The sequence below is a fragment of the Lemur catta genome, chromosome 1 (genome assembly GCF_020740605.2).
Source record: "Lemur catta isolate mLemCat1 chromosome 1, mLemCat1.pri, whole genome shotgun sequence".
NCBI lineage: Eukaryota > Metazoa > Chordata > Mammalia > Primates > Lemuridae > Lemur > Lemur catta.
Genome location: NC_059128.1, coordinates 149,844,630 through 149,865,048, shown reverse-complemented (window position 1 = coordinate 149,865,048; position 20,419 = coordinate 149,844,630). Strand labels below are relative to the sequence as shown.

Sequence of the window (20,419 nt, the reverse complement as noted above, 5' to 3'; positions counted from 1 at the left end):
TGTCATTGGTGATAGGGGAGGGGGTTTCAGGATGATTCAAGTGTATTACATTTATTGTGCACTTTATTTCTGTTATTACATTGTCACTTGCCACTCACTGATAGGGTTTTAATGAGTCTGCAAGCAATTGACTTACTATGGTCTCTGTGCAGTCAAACCTCTCTGCTAATGATAATCTGTATTTGTAGCCACTCCCCAGCACTAGCATCACCAACTCAGCTCCACCTCAGATCATCAGGCATTAAATTCTCATAAAGATAGTGCAACATAGATCCCTCACATGTGCAGTTTACAGTAGGGTTCGTGCTCCTATGACACTCTAATACCGATGCTGATCTGACAGGAGGCAGAACTCAGGCAGCGATGCAAGCAGTAGAGAGTGGCTATAAATACAAATGAAGCTTCGCTTGCTTGCCTGCTGCTCACCTTGCAGCCCGGTTCCTAACAGGCCACAGACTGGTACCCGTCTGGGGGTTAGGGACCACAGCCTTAATGTATCTTGATGAAGCAAATCAATTGGCGAATTTGTCTGACCAGTTTTTTGAACCTTCAGGCAGGTAAAGTGAGGAAACATGTAACTGAACAAGAAAAAACTGAAGAGGGATTAGGTCCAAATATAAAAAGCATTGTTACCATGTTGATGCTGATGCTATTGATGATGTTTGCAGTCCACTGTACCTGGGTCACAAGCAATGCCTACTCCAGTCCAAGTGTGGTCCTGGCCTCTTACAATCATGATGGGTAAGAAAATAATTTGGCTACAAAAAGATTTTATACCTATACTTTTTTTTCTTTCTCTCAAAAGAATGTTTTTTGTGAGGCTCTGCATTTGAATCTACCTTGGGTTTTTTTGGACTCTTCTCCCACCTTAGGTGGGATGGATAGTAATTATTGTATTTCATGCTTTTCTCCAAAATTTTTCTGCATGCATAACGATATACATCAGTTCTTCTCAACGTGTGGTTTCTGAACACACAGCATCATTATTATCATGAAACTTGTGGGAAATACAAGCTCTTGACCCCACCCTAAGTTTACTGAATCAGAAACCTTGGAATGAGACCCAGCAATCAGTGGTTTTAACAGGCCCAGGTGATTCCAATGCAGCCAAAATTTAAGAACTGCTGATTTATATTAATATATTGCCTTGGCTCTCAAATTCTGCTTCACTTGAGAGCTTATTTGACTTGCACAATATAGACCCTACCCCAGAACTACTGAATCAGAATCCGCTTTTTTATAAGATGTGCAGGTGATTTGTATACATATTAGTTTGAGAAGGGCTACTCTAATTTTTCATTGTTTTTTTTCTTATCTATAGAGGCTTTTACCTACCATATTTAAAATGTGAAATTATTTAGCAGTTTATTACCTCAAGATTTTAAGTTACCCTCTTCACACTTGTAATTTCTCATTTAAAAGAGTATTGTGTGATTCTTTTCAGCACTAGGAATATCTTAGATGATTTTAGAGAAGCTTACTTTTGGCTAAGGCAAAATACAGATGAACATGCCCGAGTGATGTCTTGGTGGGATTATGGCTATCAGATAGCTGGAATGGCTAATAGAACTACTTTGGTGGACAATAATACCTGGAATAACAGCCACATAGCACTGGTAAGTACTTGATTAAAAGTAAATATTTACCACTTAGCAATCAGACTTTACTTGTGACTAAATAGGAAAAATGTGGGTGAAAACTACTCTTTGCTTGCTGAATTCTCAAAATACTTCTTTACACATGCATTCAATAAAGTGAGTTCAAGATGTGCTTATTTAGTTTTTAAGAATGATATTTACCTATTTAAGTATCATTCACAATCGTAGGCTGATTTCTGGTAGATTTCATGATGTATTTAACTTACTGGAGAATTAGGCAAAATCTGGAACTTTTAAAATATTTAGGGGCCAGGCTCAGTCGCTCACGCCTGTAATCCTAGCACTCTGGGAGGCCGAAGGGGGAGGATCGTTTGAGGTCAGGAGTTCAAGACCAGCCTGAGCAAGAGCGAGACCCCGTCTCTACTAAAAAAAAGAAAGGAGGGAAGGAAGGGAGGAAGGGAAAGGAAAAGAAATGAAAAGAAATTAGCTGGATAACTTAAAATATATAGAAAAAATTAGCCAGGCATGGTGGCACATACCTGTAGTCCCAGTTACTTGGGAGGCTGAGGCAGGAGGATTGCCTGAGCCCAGGAGTATGGGGTAGCTGTGAGCTAGGCTGACGCCATGGCACTCTAGACCAGGCAAGACAGTGAGACTCTGTCTCAAAAAAAGAAAAAAAATTTTTTTGGTTTGTAGTTTTCATTTTATAAACTAAGAAAATAATTTGCAAATATGTAAAATAAATGCACTGTATTCTATGGATATTCAATTTATGTTCCTCTGTTAGTGTTGTAGCTAATCATCAGATGTCTGCTAGACTGGGGAGAAAAAATATATGTGTTAGCAAGATCACTGGCCAGAACTTAATTATTAGCAAAATACTAGAACATGTATTCTGATTTTGACATTTGAACTATAAATTGATTATATAGTAGATAAGATGTTCATAAAACTCAATAAATTTGTTGGATTCATAGGAAATCATTTTTACAAAAAAGAATTCCATGTAAATCAAACTCTTGAGATGAATTTCATCTTGAAGTAAAAATGTGCATTCATTTTTATTAATGTATTACAGGAATAAGTACAAACCTTCTCATTTTTTATTTTGTAGGTGGGAAAAGCTATGTCTTCTAATGAAACAGCAGCCTATAAAATCATGAGGACTCTGGATGTAGATTATGTTTTGGTTATTTTTGGAGGTGTTATTGGCTATTCTGGTGATGATATCAACAAGTTTCTCTGGATGGTTAGGATAGCTGAAGGGGAACATCCAAAAGACATTCGGGTAAGAAACTCCATAATTCCAGGTGTATGAAAGACAGTTCACAGTGTCCAAGTAATTCTCTTATCTTACTGATTGCATTGTATTTGTTTGCATCATCCTATCCCCAAATTAGTGTCTTACTCTGACTTTACTATTAGGTTATTAAGTATGAAATGTCCGATTTCCTTAAGTACTGTTCGACAGTTGATATCTCTGACATTTCATTTTGACACCTTTTGTTTTATTGTGAATGTACATCCTCATTCTTTCAACCACATGGTTTGGCTTGTGATTATCTGTCAAATTTTTTTTTAGAGCAATTTTTGTGAAACCATGGATGAGTCAAAAATTTATGTTATTTTCAAATATGAGATCCATCTTGGGACCAGTGCTGCACAGACAGCTTGAAATATCAATGAAGTGTTTGAGAAGGATGTGGCTAATGATTGAGAAGTTCCATTCTGGTGATTTTAATGAGCCACATGTGTGACCTGAGACCAAGGTGGCTAATGATGAGCTGAAAACTGTACTGGAAGTGAATCCATCTCAGCCTATGCGTGAATTAACAGTAAGGTTTGACTTTACAATTCCAACAATATTGGACCATTTGAAACAAATGGGCAAGGTAAAGAAGCTGGATAGATCGGTACCACATGAATTAAACAAGCGTTGGAAGAAAAATTATCTCAAAGCTTGCCTTTCTTTGCTGTCGTGACATAAAGGTGAACGTTTCTATACCATATTGTCACATGAGATGAAAAATGGATTCTTCTTGACAATCGCAAGTGTTCAGCACAATGATTGGATAAAGATTGAAGTGCCAAACACAGTCCAAAAGCAAATATTCATCGAAAAACGCTAATGGTATCTGTTTAGTGGTCGCAGCTTCATGAAACCTGGTCAACTGATTACAGTGGATGTGTGCTGCTACCAGTTGGATGACATGATGACATTGTTTGCGATTAAGCAGCTGAGATTGGTCAATAGAGACAGGCCAATCCTCTTGCAAGACCACATGTTGCAAAAAACAACACTGGTTCAAACTATAGCAGCTGGACTTGGAAACTCTGTGTCATCCACCATATTCACCAGCGTTTGCACCAACTGACTACCACTTCTTCCAGGGTTTGGACTGTTTCTTGCAAGGAAAAATATTCAATTGTCAACAAGCTATGGAAAACACCTTTGGTGATTGCATCACCATTTGTTCTCAGGCTACCGTTAAGATGGCAAAACTGTATGGATAGTTTAGGTGCATACTTTAATTGTAATGCTTCCTGTTTGAGATGTAATAAGCTGAACTTCTGATTCAAAATCGGACTTTTCATATTTAATGACCTAATATTTGTTAAAGATGCTGGAAGCATTTCCTAGATTTAAAACTTCAGAAGCTCAGACTCGGTACTTCCATTCTCCCCTGTGAAGCAATCCCTTGCCAGAACTTCTTGCTTTTTGCTTTTTCATAGCCCTTCACTTCAGCTTTCTTTCCATTTCCATTGCTTCTGCTCTAGTACTGACCATTATGCTGTTAAACCTGAAATAGGACAGTAATCTTGAAATTGTTATCTTTGCCTTAGTCTTGTTCCTTCTCTGAGGGTAATATGAAATTGATCATTTCACTTTTCAGCATAAGAAACTTCAGTCAATTATAGACAGAGGCCTTGAAACAAGACATAAGTTAGAACTAAAACTCTGTCAACTTGGTGCTATGCACAAGTTACTTTTGGTCAGTCAACATATATGCTTTGAGCACTAGGTATTGTTCTAGGATCTATAGTTATAGTGGTGATCAAGGCAGACTAGGTTATCACTAAGGCAGATGCCAAGAATAACTAATTCATAATGCTGTTATGAGAATTTGTAGTAATGTAGATAAAGTCTCAGCCTAGTGACTGGTACGAAATAGATAACCTCTGGGATGAGGCATTGGTGTAAAGTCCGAACTCCTTACCTTGGAATGTAAGCACCTTTATGTTTTGCCTTCCTTTGATGGTTGGTTGTACCTCTGTCAACTTTTTTCCACTCAGCCAATCTACTCTATCCCCAGAAAACTTGCCTGTGATTTCTTTTCTTGACTTACATAACACATATGTTTTTACTGTTCCCTTTCTTGGAATACTTCCCTTCCCCAGACTTGTTGCCTCTGCAGAAGCCCTTTCCTCATATACCCATGTCCTGTAACATTATCAAATCACTTATGCCTATTTTGTAGTTAGATTCTGTCTTCTCTCTCCCAGTAAGTTGCAAGCTCTTAGAGGTTGGGCATCCAGTATTGTGCTTTACATGATGAAGACACAGAAGATAATAATTTGCCACTGATCCAAAATAAAAGACTCTTTGGGAGAAAATGTGTCCGCATGTGTGTCATGTGGCAGGGATGAAGTAAAGCCTCAGATTTCCTGGTCAGATGTAAATGCTGTAACATTTCCTCTTAACTGTGATTAATAAACATTATTTCCTTATATTAATCTTCTGAAACTTAATGCTCCCAGCATGTGATTTTCATTTGTGGATTTGCTTTAGCAGTGTCTAAAATGTGACATGTGATAGATCACTGTTTTCAAATATGTGTTGAGCATTTATATATATAGAAATCCTGAATTTCTGTGCATTTTAAATTTATTATTTTTAAGCTTTGTGAATAAATATGTGGTTGAAAAATAAAGTATAAGAGGATATATAATAAAATTTACCCCCCAAATAGGAAAAAAAAAGTTGTTCTATAGTTAATAACAATGTATTATGTACTTGTAAATTACAAAGAGTAGATTTTTAAGTGTTCTTATTATCACAAGGAAATAAGTATGGTAATGCATATGTTAATTAGCTTGATTTAGCCATTCCACAATGGCTAAATTGTGGAAGGATTTAAAACATGGATTTAAACCAGGATTTTAAAACATGTTGTGCACCAAAAACATGTACAGATTTGTAAGTTAAAAAAAAAAATAGAAAAAGTCTTGGTAGTCACAATTATTATTTTCTTGTGATTCTAATTCCAGCAAGGTATACACCCTGTTCACTTCACAGTATATCTTGACAATCTTTCCGTATTAGAATATGGAGAGCTTCTTCATTCCTTTTTTAACATATACGTAGTGTGTTCCATTTTTTATGTGTGTGTACCATGATTTATTTAACCTATATACCTATTAATGGACATTGAGGTTGTTTCCAGTTATTTAGCCTTATAAACAATGATGCAGTAAATAACTGTCTACATTGATTATTTTGCTTATATACAAGTATCTTTGTAGGATTAATTACTAGACAAGGAATTTCTGGGTTAGAAATTACAATTTTTTAGTCTGGAGTGCCAGATTGTCCTTGTAGAGGTTAATTTATAAGCTAACCCAATAAAAATTACTACAGGAGCCTTCCAAATATTCTCTTCCTCCACTAAAGCTGATTTCAGAGTTCATTTGTAAAAACTTAGGACTAACATTGAGGAAAACTCTGAAAATGAGTAATGGGATGAGGACAGGATGGTTGGAGATAGCCAGCCCTACCTGGTATTAAACTGTGATGTTGGTAGCATTCTCATTAAATTATTAAGGCTTTATAACATGGTTTAAAATCTGATGGGATTGGGGGAGGGGTGAAAAAATCTGATGGGCTTAATTTTTTTTGAGATGTAACTGAACATGGCTTTATGAAAATACCTCAAAAGCTGGTTCTTATGGGGAAATGAAAAGGGGAATCTATAGCTTTGAATGTGTTAAATTGAACTGACATAGAAACTTCTGGTTTCTTTCTTGTAGGAAAGTGACTATTTTACCCCGCAGGGAGAATTCCGTGTAGACAAAGCAGGATCTCCCACTTTGTTGAATTGCCTTATGTATAAAATGTCATACTACAGATTTGGAGAAATGCAGGTTAGTTAAATCAGTTTTTCTATAATCTTTATTTTAAAAAATATTTTAAAAATAATTCTTGTTTGCCTCTAGAAAACAGGGTAATGATGTTTTGATTGAGCTGTGTAGAGAAATTTGCTTATCTAAAGATCTTTTTATCCACTAAATTTAGATTTTTGAAACTTCTTTGTGAGAAATTAAGAAAAAAATTTAGATCAAGGACTTCTTTCCAAAATATTTATTAACACTAGGCTCAAATCCAACCTTTGCTTGCCATCCCACCTTTTGACCTCATGCTTTTGGAAGGCATTTTTCTCCCGGGGAGAGGTCCCAGCTAGGAAACAGTGTGGTCTTAGGTAGGTCACTTTGCTGCTTGGTGGGGAAAAGCTTAAAATTAAAGAGTTGATTTATATAGTCATTTTAGATGCTCACTCTGTCTCTGTTCTCCATTACCACAGATAACCACAACTGAGTCAGAGTTTTCTAGTAAATTAGAAGGATGTGGTAGAAAAGCTTAAGGGTCTGCAAAGTGAGTGAATGTGCAAAGAGGTATTGTGGCAGAAAGAGGGAACAATGGACTTGATGTCATAACACCAGTGTTTTAGATCAGGCTCTGTCAAGTCATGTAACTCTCAGACAATTTTTGTCTTACCTGAACTGTAGTTGGTTCTTTTCTTGTCTATAAATAATGGGTGTTGGACTGGTGACTTGATTCTTTAAGGAAACCAGAATATATCACCAAAAAAATGCCTCTTTGACATAAAAATTATTTTTGAGCTGAAGGCAATTTAGAAGCAGCAAACGGTAGAAAAGCTCTATCATATGACCTCTTTTCTGCCTAAAGACCAGACATAAATTCTCCTTTACTGGAAACAACCCTATACTCCTATCAGCCCAGAGATGGCACAGAGGAATCTGCAAAAAAACCTTACTCCATTAGTTTCTCCCATATATTTACCTTTCTACGCTTTCCCACCTTGGAAGCCTAAAGCTTCGTTTTGTCCTATCATTTCTCTACAAATTTATTGTTCTTTGTTGAACATGTTATAAGAGCCAAAGTTCTAAGTCACTGCTTTGAGTTGCTTTTCATGAGGTTTCCCCTGTGTGATATGTACTGCACGTGTCCATAAATTTGTTTTTCTCTTATTAATCTGTACTTTATGTCAGAGGTCTATCCCTAAGTTATTATCTTCATACTAAGGTACCATATTGCTTGCTGGTTAAGTTGATAAGAAAGCAGAGGAAAAGTTTCTTGTTTAATCACCAGTAATCAAAATAACTATTCAAACTGAAGGATGTCTGTTTTGGGCCTTAATTTGTGAAACAAATTTTATCTTTCTGTAAAGTACAATCTTGTGGCTAGTATAGGCTAGACCACTCCATTGGTTTTCAGAAGAGGCACACCACTCTGTTCCTGCTCATTGTGTTGCTTCAAGGTAGATTTGCACAAACAGGCGTTTGTTTCCTCATTATTCACCTGAAATTACTCTGCAGCTGGCTTAAAAAAAAAAAAAAAGCACATTAATCTAGATTTAGGTTTTTGAGTTTGGGTTTCTTTTAAAGGCCACTGCCTGGTCTCTATACTCATGCTAGGAAAGAAGCACTGGCCATAATAATTAGTTACCCTGGAAAATGGGTTTTCTGGGGGTAAATAGTGTCTCTGCTCACTAATAATAGCATCGAAGGACCTTTTTTCCCCTGTCTTTTAAGTTTATCAATAGTTTTAAGCCACATTTCTAGCTTGCATTCATTCTGATGCCTGCCTTAGTCAAGAATAGTACATGGTTAAAACATGAAGTATAACTTTTTACTGTTGTGTAAATAAGCAAGAGCAAGTTATTCACTCTTTGGATTAGAGTTTGTTTTTAAAGTTGCCCTTTCTTCCCTATTTTTTTCTGTTTATTCCTCATAAATCCTTTTTCCTTGGTTTGGTTTTTTAGTCTCCTTTGTAGTTGCCACTTTCAAGATGTAGTATCTCTGCTTACTTGTGCATTTACCCAATAACAGAAGGTAAAGCTACACTATGAATAAGATAAAATCATCATGCAGCTTATATCCTAGTGGAAGGTGCAAATAATTTTAAAAATAAATAAAAATGTTAATAATGTATGCTATAGAGTAAAATTTAAACAAACTTTTGTAAGGAACAATGGAGGAGACTTATCAACCACTGATCTCAAGATAATATTTCCCTGAAGAGATGATATTTGGGCTGAGCCTAAAGGATGGAAAGGAGCCAGCCATGCAAAAAAACTGAATGAAGAACATGTCAGGCAGAGAGACTAGACAGTGTAAGGCCCTGCGACAGGGCCTGTGCTATTTCTCTGTACCTATAAAAAGGCCTCTGATGGGTGTCCTTTTGATGATTTGGTTTTTTTATACCTGTAGACTACTCATCCAGTTTGAGGATTCTATGGAATTCTTACTCTGATGTACTTAGTTTCTCTCTTCTTGATTTCTTCCTATCTAGTTAGCAGTGTGTGAGAACTACTGAGATATGGTACTCGATTCTGTTTTCCTAGTTTAAAGGGAGAGGGTACTACTCTAACAGTAATAACATTTACTATCTTCTAAACAGTCAGTGTTTTCCCATATGGTTAACATCCAATACTAATGTCACTTTTGCAGCTGGATTTTCGTACACCCCCAGGTTTTGACCGAACACGTAATGCTGAGATTGGAAACAAGGACATTAAATTCAAGCATTTGGAGGAAGCCTTTACATCAGAACACTGGCTTGTCAGGATATATAAAGTGAAAGCACCTGATAACAGGGAGACATTAGATCATAAACCTCGAGTCACCAACATTTTCCCAAAACAGAAGTATTTGTCAAAGAAGGTGGGTGCCAAGTGAAATCATTTCTATAAAAGGGTAACTCAGGGTTGGTTTGTATGAAAAAGAATTACTGAAAATTGCAGTAAATTTTCATTTGCCAGGTTTGTAAAGACTGGCTTATATACAAAGTAAATATCAGGCTAGCCTGCTAGGAGCATTCCCTTCAAACTGACCACTTCAGATATCTCAGGCAGCAGCCTTTTCTGAATAGCATGGTGGTTATTAGTGAACCATGCTGGGATTTTCCAGAGGCATTCTGGCTTTAGTTTGTGCCATTCCCATTCGTAACTTATTTATAATGTAGGATATATCTGTGGCCATGCTCAAGTAATAAAATGTAATAAGTTCTTCATCTTTTGGTCAAAGCAACTTTATATTGCATCTTTGTGTTCCATGCTTAGTATGATGTTATGATATTATTCATTGAATAAAGAATAGGCTTGAGTTGGCTAAGGCCTCCTGAAGCAAAAAAAAAAAAAATCATTTATCTTAAAATAATTATTTTTAATGTAATTATTATGACAAGCTTGTAGGCAGGAATTATGAGACCACTGCAATCCTTTTCTAGTAAATATTATATAAGATATGAAATATTTCATCAGGGTCATTATTGCCACTTATGCCAAATAGATCTGTAATCTGTGCTATAAAGATTACTAAAAATGAGTATTTATATAGGTTTCCCAGCAATAGGAAATGGAAAATAATGAGTAGTCAGATAAAATATTAAGCATTTATTATAAGATACTATTCTTATAGTACTGATTATTATTAAACCAATTTCAGTCATAGTCATAATTTTTGAAAGGACACTTAGGTTTATGTACGTAGCTCGGATGAGTTATTTTAAATCATTGAAGAAATTGTCTTATCACTTTATTATTTAACTTTTCAAATATATTCAGAATGCAGATGATTTTAGTTTATACTATGAAAGTGCTGAATATTAGCTGAATGATATGTAAATAGAAACTTTTTATATGAATACTTTGAGTGCCAAATATAAATTACCATATCTAGACTAATTTATTTAAAGTTGTCACATAGACTGTCATGCATTGTGTTAGTCATATCAAGTTCACTTACCAGTCTTCAGGTAAAATGACATTAAGAAATCAAATGATCTGGTTTGTCACAGACATGAGGTAGAAGAAACTGGTGAGTCACACTAGTGCGCAAGTCAAAGCAAATGCTAGTATCAAAGCAGTTACTCCCTAAGATATCTAACCGTAGTTAAGGTCTACCTTTTCTGAAAAAACAGAGCCATTGAACTTGTTATCTAATTGATGTTATAGACCCCAAAGGCAGTGAATTTTCTTAATCTGAACTCTTTTGTCTTCCCATCATTTTCCCAAAATAAATAGTGTGAATGGATAAATAAAATTTAGTCTGTCTGGTGTTGCTCAAAACATGTATGCTGGTAGCCAATAACATGGATTTTGAATTTCTGGTTTCATGGCTTTATATTCTCTGTTTTGTACTAACACTATAGAGGAATCCTTTTTGTTTACTTTCCTCTCCTACCCTGGTTTTGACTTTGGGGGAGGAAGGGTGCATAATAGCATTCATTCTGAGAGTTTACCTGCCACTGCAAAGCTGACATGGCTGAGATGCTGGGAATCGTAGTCCAGAGCTACAGAAAAGACTTTTTATCATGGCTCACTGCCAAAGGAGAAAAACGCCCTGTGGGCACAGTTACATACTTACATAGTCCTGGGGCACATTATAAGATCTAATTGAAAAGGTATGTTAGAAATTTATAGGAAATGGTAATAAAGGAACAAACTCCTTGATCTGGTTTGAATTTTCAAATATTGTGCACTCTGAAGTTTCTTTTTGCCTTAATAAAATAAATTAATAATAAGGTAAAATATAATGTGGTTAAGAAGTTAGTAGCTAATTTTTGTAACCCGAAGGATTGGATTTTGCCTTTTCTTATCTGTTAGAAAAAATTATAAATTGTTTTGAACTGTACCTCATGAATAAAGAAACATAATACAGTATTTACTCTAAGTTTCTGAAACCTCTTAAGAGTTTTTTTAAATGTGAAAATTGAATTGAACGGTCAGTCTCTTGAGTCTTCATCCTCTGTTAACCTATGGTTTCGGTGCATTAAATTACTTATTGCCAAAAATATTTGCTTTCTTCAGTATCTAGGGCTGTGTGTCAAATTGACAGACATATGTGCCTGTATGATTTATCTGGTAGGATTCTAACATAAGAAATATTTGTGCAGTAATTTGTACCACCACATTTGTAGTAATTTGTTTCTTATACCAGGAAATATCTGTTGAAAGTATTTTAGTGGGATACTGAATTGTTAAGAAAAATGTTTTATTTTTAAAAGATCTATGAAACTCAAGGAATGTTGTATTAAAGAATGTGCCAAGGATTTTGTCTTTTAATTTTGTAGATAGGTACAGTTGTCCTCATTTTACAGATAAAACTGGGGCTCTGAAAGTTACAAAGTTAACTTATTTTTCTGGTACACAGCTAATTTCTTGGAGGCTAAACCGGCAGCAGCACCATTTTCTAGTGTGATATTCATGCCTGAAAATTTGAGTAATTATTACAGCTAAACATTTACTAGTTGAGAGGAAGTGGAGGTTCGTTCACGTGATTGTAGGGAATATATGATATACATTTGAGGAATGCTCTGGTAGTCCTTTCCTCTTAAAACTAGGGACCCAGTCCTATTTGTCTTGGATTTCTTAGCATAATTGGCGTAAAACAATGGTGCTCACTGGTTCAGGAGTCTAATTATAGGAAGAGCAAAGAAGACAGTCTTTATCATAATACAGTAAACTATGTGCGTATAGATTTTTTAATTTGTAAAAATCCTGCATTAATACCTTGTGTTCTGTTTCCTTTTTAGACTACCAAAAGGAAGCGTGGCTACATTAAAAATAAGCTAGTTTTTAAGAAAGGCAAGAAAATATCTAAGAAGACTGTTTAAACGCACTGTTCTGGTTCCTAACTTGAAGCAGTTGTCCTTGTGAGAACCGGTCTTTGCCTTTAGCTCATGTCGTGTTTCACAGCAACAGAGGGTACAGAACCATCACTGGTCCAGGTTAATGTGCAAATTTTTCTGGCAATGCCTGATTAAAAAAATAAAATTGGCTTATGAGAACAGCTGTTTTCAATTTGTACCGTGAAGCAAGACTGAGCACTGCTGTAAATGTTTAGCAGCAGATTTTTTTTATTGGTACATATTATCCTTCAAATCTGAGAATTTGGACTAATTGCACCAAAGAACCCTCGAATTTGGTCCCTGGCACATGCATCCTTGTCGATGTTTTTATTCTTTTACAAGACCTGCATTTTATCTGAATTACCCAAATAGCAATATGTAAAATACAAATGACAAAATGTGATGAGAGCTTCTTGAACCAGTAAACTAGTACAGGTCTGAGAAAGATGTATTAGAAAAGTGATTTTACTTCCTTGAGCTATATTTATTTTCATGTTTCTCCAATGCAAAGAATGTTTCATCAAATGTACATTTTCTATTGCTTCCTGTTTGCTCTAAGAAGAAGCTGCTGTTTCAAACATGGACCTCTGAGTAGCTAATTGGTTCAAATAGTTTTTTATGTTGACATATTATTACTGCTGTTAGCAGTTGTTTTCACCAGGTACTTACAGTGCAGATTTCATACGTTGTTCATTCAAGGGCTAAATTTATATCCTTTGGAAATCATGGCAATTGCATAGGATGATGTTGCTTACCAGGATGAGTTATCTTAGTATGGAGGTTAGCACTATGTTTACATGTAAAAGATTAAGGAATAAACCCTTAAAGTGGACAGATACCCAAAGTTCATTTTCTGTGACTCAGCAAAATGACAAAGGACTTGTAAACTTTGCCTGGATTTTTCTCATTTTGTAACAGTTTCATCCATCACAATGATTTTGTTCTCTTTCATATTTTTAATCCCTTTAAGCATTTGATGAAACACTCTTTAGTGCTATATGCATTTTCTTACTTTTATTAAAAATGTGACAATTGTCCAAAAATGCACTAAAATGTAAATGGAGATTGAACATGTTCACTTTCCAGCTTATAGGCAACTTTATACAGACTTGAAAATTTTCTCCAGTTGTTGAGTAAAAGTGAAAGAGAAAAGGAAGGGTTTTTCCTGCCACAGGATATAACTTTTTTTTTTTTATACAACAAGCATAACACACCACTGCTTTCAGTGGAAAAGTGCAGAATAGTATGTACCTTTTATGAAGAAAAATGTAATTTACAATGTTCAGTGAGAATGTTACTGCTGATTTTCTTTTCCAAGGTGTAGAATATTCTTTGATTTATAGAACTCTTTTTTGACCCAGATGATGGTTCTTTACAGACCAATAAAATGGCTGAACATTTTCACAAATAGAGTATAACTAAATCTGGATTTCTGATACCTTGTCATTTGGGGGATTTTATTTTACTTTGTTGCTTTAAAATTCAATGCAGAGAAGTTGTTGACTGTAGGGGAAATAAAGTTAATTCAAATTTTGTGTTAAGTGTTGTTTTTTAAAAATCTTTTGTTTTTTAAAGGAGTCAGTACTGAACACATACCTCCTTCCTTGTTCACTTCTACAAAGGTTTTAGAAAATGTATGGAAAAGATGTGCTAAATTACTTCAACTTAGACCACCTATTTTATTTTGCCTTTTTTTAATCCCCAAATGAAAATCTCATTTTGATGTTTTTCGTTAGGGGTGAAGAGGAGGGGAAAAACACCTGGCTAAATAGGATTTTAGCTCTATGTAAACAAAGATAGGAATCTAGCAAAGCCCTACTTTATAAAGTTGTGGTATTTTAATGTCAACTAAGTATAGAATTTTCTCACTGTACAAAGACCCCTCACTTTGCTCAGTGAACAACATTTTGGTTCAATGTATCTCATCAGTAAAATACATATTGTAATTGTTTAAGCACTTGTATTGTGGCAGAAAAGTAAAATTACAGTAGTCTGAATACACTGGAATATAGGATAATTGGTTTATAATCTTTAGATCTCTAAATTCATTTCATGTGTGATAACTAACATTATACATCACAGAAGAATTTAAAAATCACAACCTTGAAGTTTTAAACTATAAAATAGCTTTTAGGCTGTAGTGCTTTGTTGTATAAATAAGCAAAGCACCAAGTCCAAAGACAAAATTCAGCTTCCAGACTTAATTGTTACTTGAGTTTGCAGTTGTTGAGTTTTAATTCATTTACATTTCTAGACCATGACCAAGAGGCCAGAGGACAAGGTAGCATAAAAGCATCCTATAGAGTACTACTGTTTCCATAGCCAAGTGGCCATAAGTTGATAAAATTTACCAACTTAACCATTTTAAGATATACAGTTGTAGTGTTAAGAATGTTTACATTGTTGTGCAACCCATCTCCAGAACTCTTTTCATCTTGCTGGAGCTGCTGCTGCTTAGTGTTGCCTTGCTGCCCACAATCCTTAATTGAGATAGGTGGAGTAATGGATAAATGTAGAGCTCAACAGCTGTCTGCAGTTGAGATGGTAGGAAATTGAGACAGCAGACAGTAAGGAAATGTCATGATATCTAATTTTTATTTGTGAAATGTGACACAGAACACAAAAATGTAGTTTTATCCTTGAGCAACATTTTCATTAATATATGGTATAATGTCTCTCTCTAGCTCACTTTCGCACACACATATCCATTCTATTGTTGATGGACATTTGCATTGTTTCCAGTATGAGGATATTACAAATAATGCTATAGGAATATTCTTTTGCATTTTTCCTGGAGCTTATATGCATATATTTCTGTGGGTATTTGCCTAAAAGAATTGCTAGGTTGGGTATAAAAGTTATTCTAATCAGCCTTTGTCATTCTTTTTAATTTTGCCTTTCTGGTGGGTGAATAATGATTTCTCATTGTGTTTAGTTTTTTCCGGGTTACCAATGAGGTTGGCCATTTGGAAATTCTCCTTTTATATAAGATGTTGGTTCTAATCTATTAGTTGCTTTTTTATAAGTTATTACATTAGGAGTTCTTTATGTATCTTATATATGAGGCCTTCATTTTTGTTACAAATTGCCTAGGAATTAATTTGAATGTAGTCTATTTCAATCTTTGTATGTCTGTGGCTTTCTATACCCTGTTTAAAAAATCTTTTCCTAACTTGAAGCCATGAAGATAGTCTTGTGTTTTCTTCAGAAAAATTGTCTTAGCTTTCATACTTAGCTTTGCAGTTCACCTGGAATTCATTTGTTGAGTACAGTGTGAATTGTTTTTGTTTTGAGGAGAGTTTTTGGGCATATGTACACCAAACTGTCCCAGCACCATTCATTGAAAAGACCATGCTTTTCCTACAGCTCTGCAGTACGTCTTTTGTAGTAAATCAGATATCCACATATGATCTATTTCTGGACCCTCTGTTATATTCCGTAGAGCTCTTTGTGTGTTAATATAGCTTTAAGATAATTAAGATGTGGTCCAGCAAGTCTCCGTCCCACCTTGTTCTTTAAGCTTCTTCTGGCTGTTGATTGCCCTTTGCTTCTTCATATAAATTTTATAATCAGGGTAAGTTCCACCAAAAAGAAAAAAACCTTATTGGGCTTTTGATTCAGCATTGAATCTGTAGATCACTTTGGGAAAAATTAACACCTTTTCAATTTATGTAGGTCGTCTTTAGTTTCTGTTTTATAGTTTTTGAAGGTCTTGCACATTTTCATAACATTTATTAGTTGTTATTTTTGATAAATACTGTCTTGTAAAATTTTATTTTCCATTGTTAGTATATAGAAGTAGTCGATTTTTGTATATTGAAACTGTATTTAACAACCTTGTTAAATTACTCTTTCAAAGATTATTTTTTATTGTAAACATATATCATAACTTGGGAATAATGGCAGTTTTATTTCTCCCTTTCTAATGGTTATATATTTAAATTTTTTGCTTTGCTACACTGGCAAAGACATATATCTAGTGTAGTACTGCATAAAAAAACAACGTGCTTGTCTTCTTCGCTATATCACAGGAAAAGTTTGATATTTCACCCTGTGTGTTTATTGTAGATTTTCTGTAGATATCTTTGATCAGATTAAGAGCATTGCTGTTTCCCAGTTTGCTGTGAGCTCATTTTTCTTTTAAGATGAATGAATTTTTTTTCCTCAAGTGGTTTTTTTCCTTCATTAAGATGATGCTGATTTTTCTCCTTTATTCTGTTACATGAATGACAGAGACTTTGTTCACAATGTTAAACTAAACTCATATTCCTGGTATAGTGATGTATGTTTGTTAGAATTTTACTGGTGCAACCATTTGGGCCTAGAATTTTCTTTGGGCAAAGGTTTTTTGTTACAGATTGTTATTTTACAAACAAAAGACTATTTGAGTTTTTAGTTCTTTGTTTCAGTTTTGGTGAATTGTGTTTATTCATCTAAATTTTCAGTTAGGTTAATGTAAAATTATTAATACTATTTAATGATTGTTTTAGTATCTGTAGGTTCCATAATGTCCCTTTTAATTGCCAAGATTGTTTGTTTTTTTTTTTTAATATTCATCCCTCTTCCCACCCCTGCCGTTGATCTCTTATTATCCTTGGCAGGTTCTTAATTCCATTTTGTTAACTTTTATTTTTTCCTAATATATGAATTTAAAGTTACAAGATTACTCCAAGCATTGCTAAAGCTCCATTCTCACAGGTTTTGATGTGAACTAAATGTCATTCAGTTTAATACGTATTTAATTTCCATTGTACTTTTTTTAAACTATGGGTTATTGGTGCACATCTTTTATTTCCAAACATTGTTTTCTAATCCTTTCATTATCAATTTTTACCTTAATTGAATTGTAGTCAGATATTCTGTATGATTTTAATACCTTGAAATTGGTTGAAACTTGCTCTGTGGCCCAACATATGGTCAACTTATAAGATATGTATTACCAAAAGAGTACACATTGCTTGCAGGGACATACAGAAATATGTTTTTTAAATATATATTTTTTTCCCATGTTTCTGAAAGCAATGTGTGCTCTTTTGGCAGTCAGGCATATTGTTTTTTTAATAACTATTTTTTCATTTGTTATTTACTGAGAAGGCTGTATTAAAATCACATACTGTTGAACCTTCAGTTTTTTTGGAAATTCAGACTATTTTCAGTAAATAGGCTTTTAAAAAGCCTATTTTGTCTCATTAATATTACCATCATGCCAGCTTTGTTATGGTGTTTGCATAATATATTTTTTTCATCTGTCTAATAAATCTTTCTTTGGACTTGTTGAGCATTTAACTTTGTGACTTGGTGTTCATCAGTTTTTTTAAAGTTCTTAGTCATTATCTCTTTAAATGTTCTTTCTGCTCTGTGCTCTATTCTCTTCTGAGACTCCAATTAAACATATACCTTCTTACTCATATGGTCTCTCCTCCTGGCGTGCTTTAATTTCTCATCAGCTATGGCTAATCTGCTGTTAAACCCATCCATTGATGGGTTTACTTTGTTTTTTAATTCTAAAATTTGTGGTTTTTTCCTCTTAAATTGGCTATATCTCTTCTTTTTGTTTATTTATTTTTATTATTTCAGCATATTGTGGGGGTACAAAAATTTAGGTTATGTATATTTCCCTTGCCCCCCCTCCCAGTCAGCGCTTCAAGCATGTCCATCCCCTAGACGTTGCACATCGCACTCATTATGTATGTATACACCCATCCCCCCCCACATCTGCCCAACACCTGATTAATGTTATTCCTGAATGTGCTCTTAGGTCATGATCAGTGAAACCAATTTGCTGGTGAGTACATTCGGTGCTTATTTATTCACTCTTGGGATATTTCACTTAGTAGAATGGGTTCCAACTCTATCCAGGAGAACAAAAGAGATTCTATATCCCCATTATTTCTTATAGCTGAGTAATACTCCATGGTATACATAAACCACATTTTATTAATCCACTCATGTATTGATGGGTACTTGGGTTGTTTCCACATCTTTCTTTATGGTTTACACTTGACCCACTGAAATTCTCAGTCTTGTCTCTTAGTGTATTGAGCAGAATTTAAAATTGTATCTGACAAATCCAGTATCTAGAGCTCTTGTGGATTTCTATTGTCTGGTGGTATTTTTTCTGCTGGTTGTTTGTGTGGTCTTTTCTCCTAATGGGTGTGGATTTGTGTCCTAGATACTATACTTTTTAAATTGTATGGGTAAGTTTAGGCCTAAAGTTTTATTTTACTTTACAGATTTCCTTTTCTTTCTGCCAGGTAGGTACCTCAAGGAACTAGCAGGCTGGAATCACCTTAATTCAATTTAAGGGATGACTATTACGTACAAAGTTCCCCTGCTATCCCTGTAAGGGCTTGTTCATTATTCCTAGTCCGAAATTCTCCAGGGATGTCACCCAAGCAGATATGAATATGAACATTTGCCCTCCCAGTCCTACAAAGTTATTAAAATTGCTGTTCAACACCAATTTCCCAGGGGGAAAATGGCCTCAAATGCCAGACTTGCCTCAGAATTTCTATCTTCTCAATTCTGGCCTGATGATACTATTGGTTCTATGAAATCGTAAAACAGGCATTGTTTTAAAAATTTATTTGTTCAGCTTTTCGAATTGCCTTTAGCTGAGTAGTTGGCCCAAACATTTTAATCTATTATTATCTGAAGTGGAATTTTAGAAACAAAATGGGAATCTGTGGCCTTCTGATTTCAAGATTGTTCTTAACCACCAAAGGAGGCAAGAAATTCTAGCTTCATCTGTCTCTGCTAAACCCCTTTTAATAAAAGGATTTGTTCTGTAAATTTGGATTCAGTCAAAAGACTGCGTTTAAGGGCCTAGAAGGCCACAGGTTTCCCACCTCTTAGTCTCCTTACTACTGAGAAAATATAGCATTATTTGTTGTCTCTATTTCTAAATCTTAAAAACAGCCTGGAGGCATTTTGATTAAAATATCAAGTGTCTGCTTTTGTGAATTTGGTGAAAGGTGGAGCTGATGAGACTGAATGAAAACTTACTATCAAATGGCAGCCAGAACTGACTACGACAACAATGCATTCTCTTTGTAACCTCCGCACACTGTCTTAATTGTTCAAACAAGCTAGATAGATGAAACCTAGATAGATGAAACATGTGTTCTTTTCGCAGAATAATATGGATCAGAGCTCAGGTCTGCAGCCTACTGAAGGAAATTGGTAAAAATGATTTAATTGCCCTATTAATGAAAAGACTGAATTAACATTGCAAAAATGGACACTAGTCAAGCTCTGTTACCTCTCTTTCCCCCAAGGAATATAAAAAGTTAAATTAAGAGAGACCTGTCAGTGGCAAACCTCCCAGTTCATACCTCATGATTATATAAAGTTACCTTTTACATTTAGGTATGTACTGTTTTTTGAGTTAATTTTTGTATATAACTTAAAGTGTTTTATTTTTTTCTCCAGTTGAGTCAACACCATTTGTTGAAAAGACTATTGTTTTCACCATTTAATTGGCACCTTTGTAGAAAAGTGATCAAAAATGTGTTGGTCTATTTCTGGATTCTCTATTGTGTGTGTCCTTACAACAACACTACACCATCTTGATTACCCTAGCTTTATAGTAAGTTTTAAAATGCAATAATACAAGTTCTATGCCTCTGTGGCCTTTAATAATTACCCTCTGACCACAGCCATGTACTGGATATCTTGGGCAAACAAAGAACTGACAAAGGACTAATACCCAGAATATATAAAGAACTCTTAGGCTAGAAGAGGACAGTTATTCCAGGAGGGAAAGGAGACGGGGGATACAGTTGTATAGGGACACAATGGTGGCTTCTAAGGTGCTGGCAAACAGGTTTCTTTACTTAAGCAGTGGATATATGGGTGCTCATAATTATTCTTAGGGTTCTACATATGTTTT

At 34.9% G+C, this 20,419-nt stretch overlaps 1 protein-coding gene across 1 annotated transcript in view; it reads left to right on the top strand.

Moving 5' to 3' along the window:
- STT3B (STT3 oligosaccharyltransferase complex catalytic subunit B) overlaps positions 1–14,069 on the top strand; it is a 106,081-nt gene extending 92,012 nt beyond the window's left edge. Inside the window, exons 11-16 of the mRNA XM_045537542.1 lie at positions 554–741; positions 1,445–1,616; positions 2,713–2,886; positions 6,627–6,740; positions 9,348–9,560; positions 12,433–14,069. Of these exons, the coding sequence (XP_045393498.1) occupies positions 554–741; positions 1,445–1,616; positions 2,713–2,886; positions 6,627–6,740; positions 9,348–9,560; positions 12,433–12,513 (942 nt within the window). The 3' untranslated portion in view covers positions 12,514–14,069. The remainder of the gene's footprint in view (positions 1–553; positions 742–1,444; positions 1,617–2,712; positions 2,887–6,626; positions 6,741–9,347; positions 9,561–12,432) is intronic.
- Positions 14,070–20,419: the final 6,350 nt, after the last annotated feature.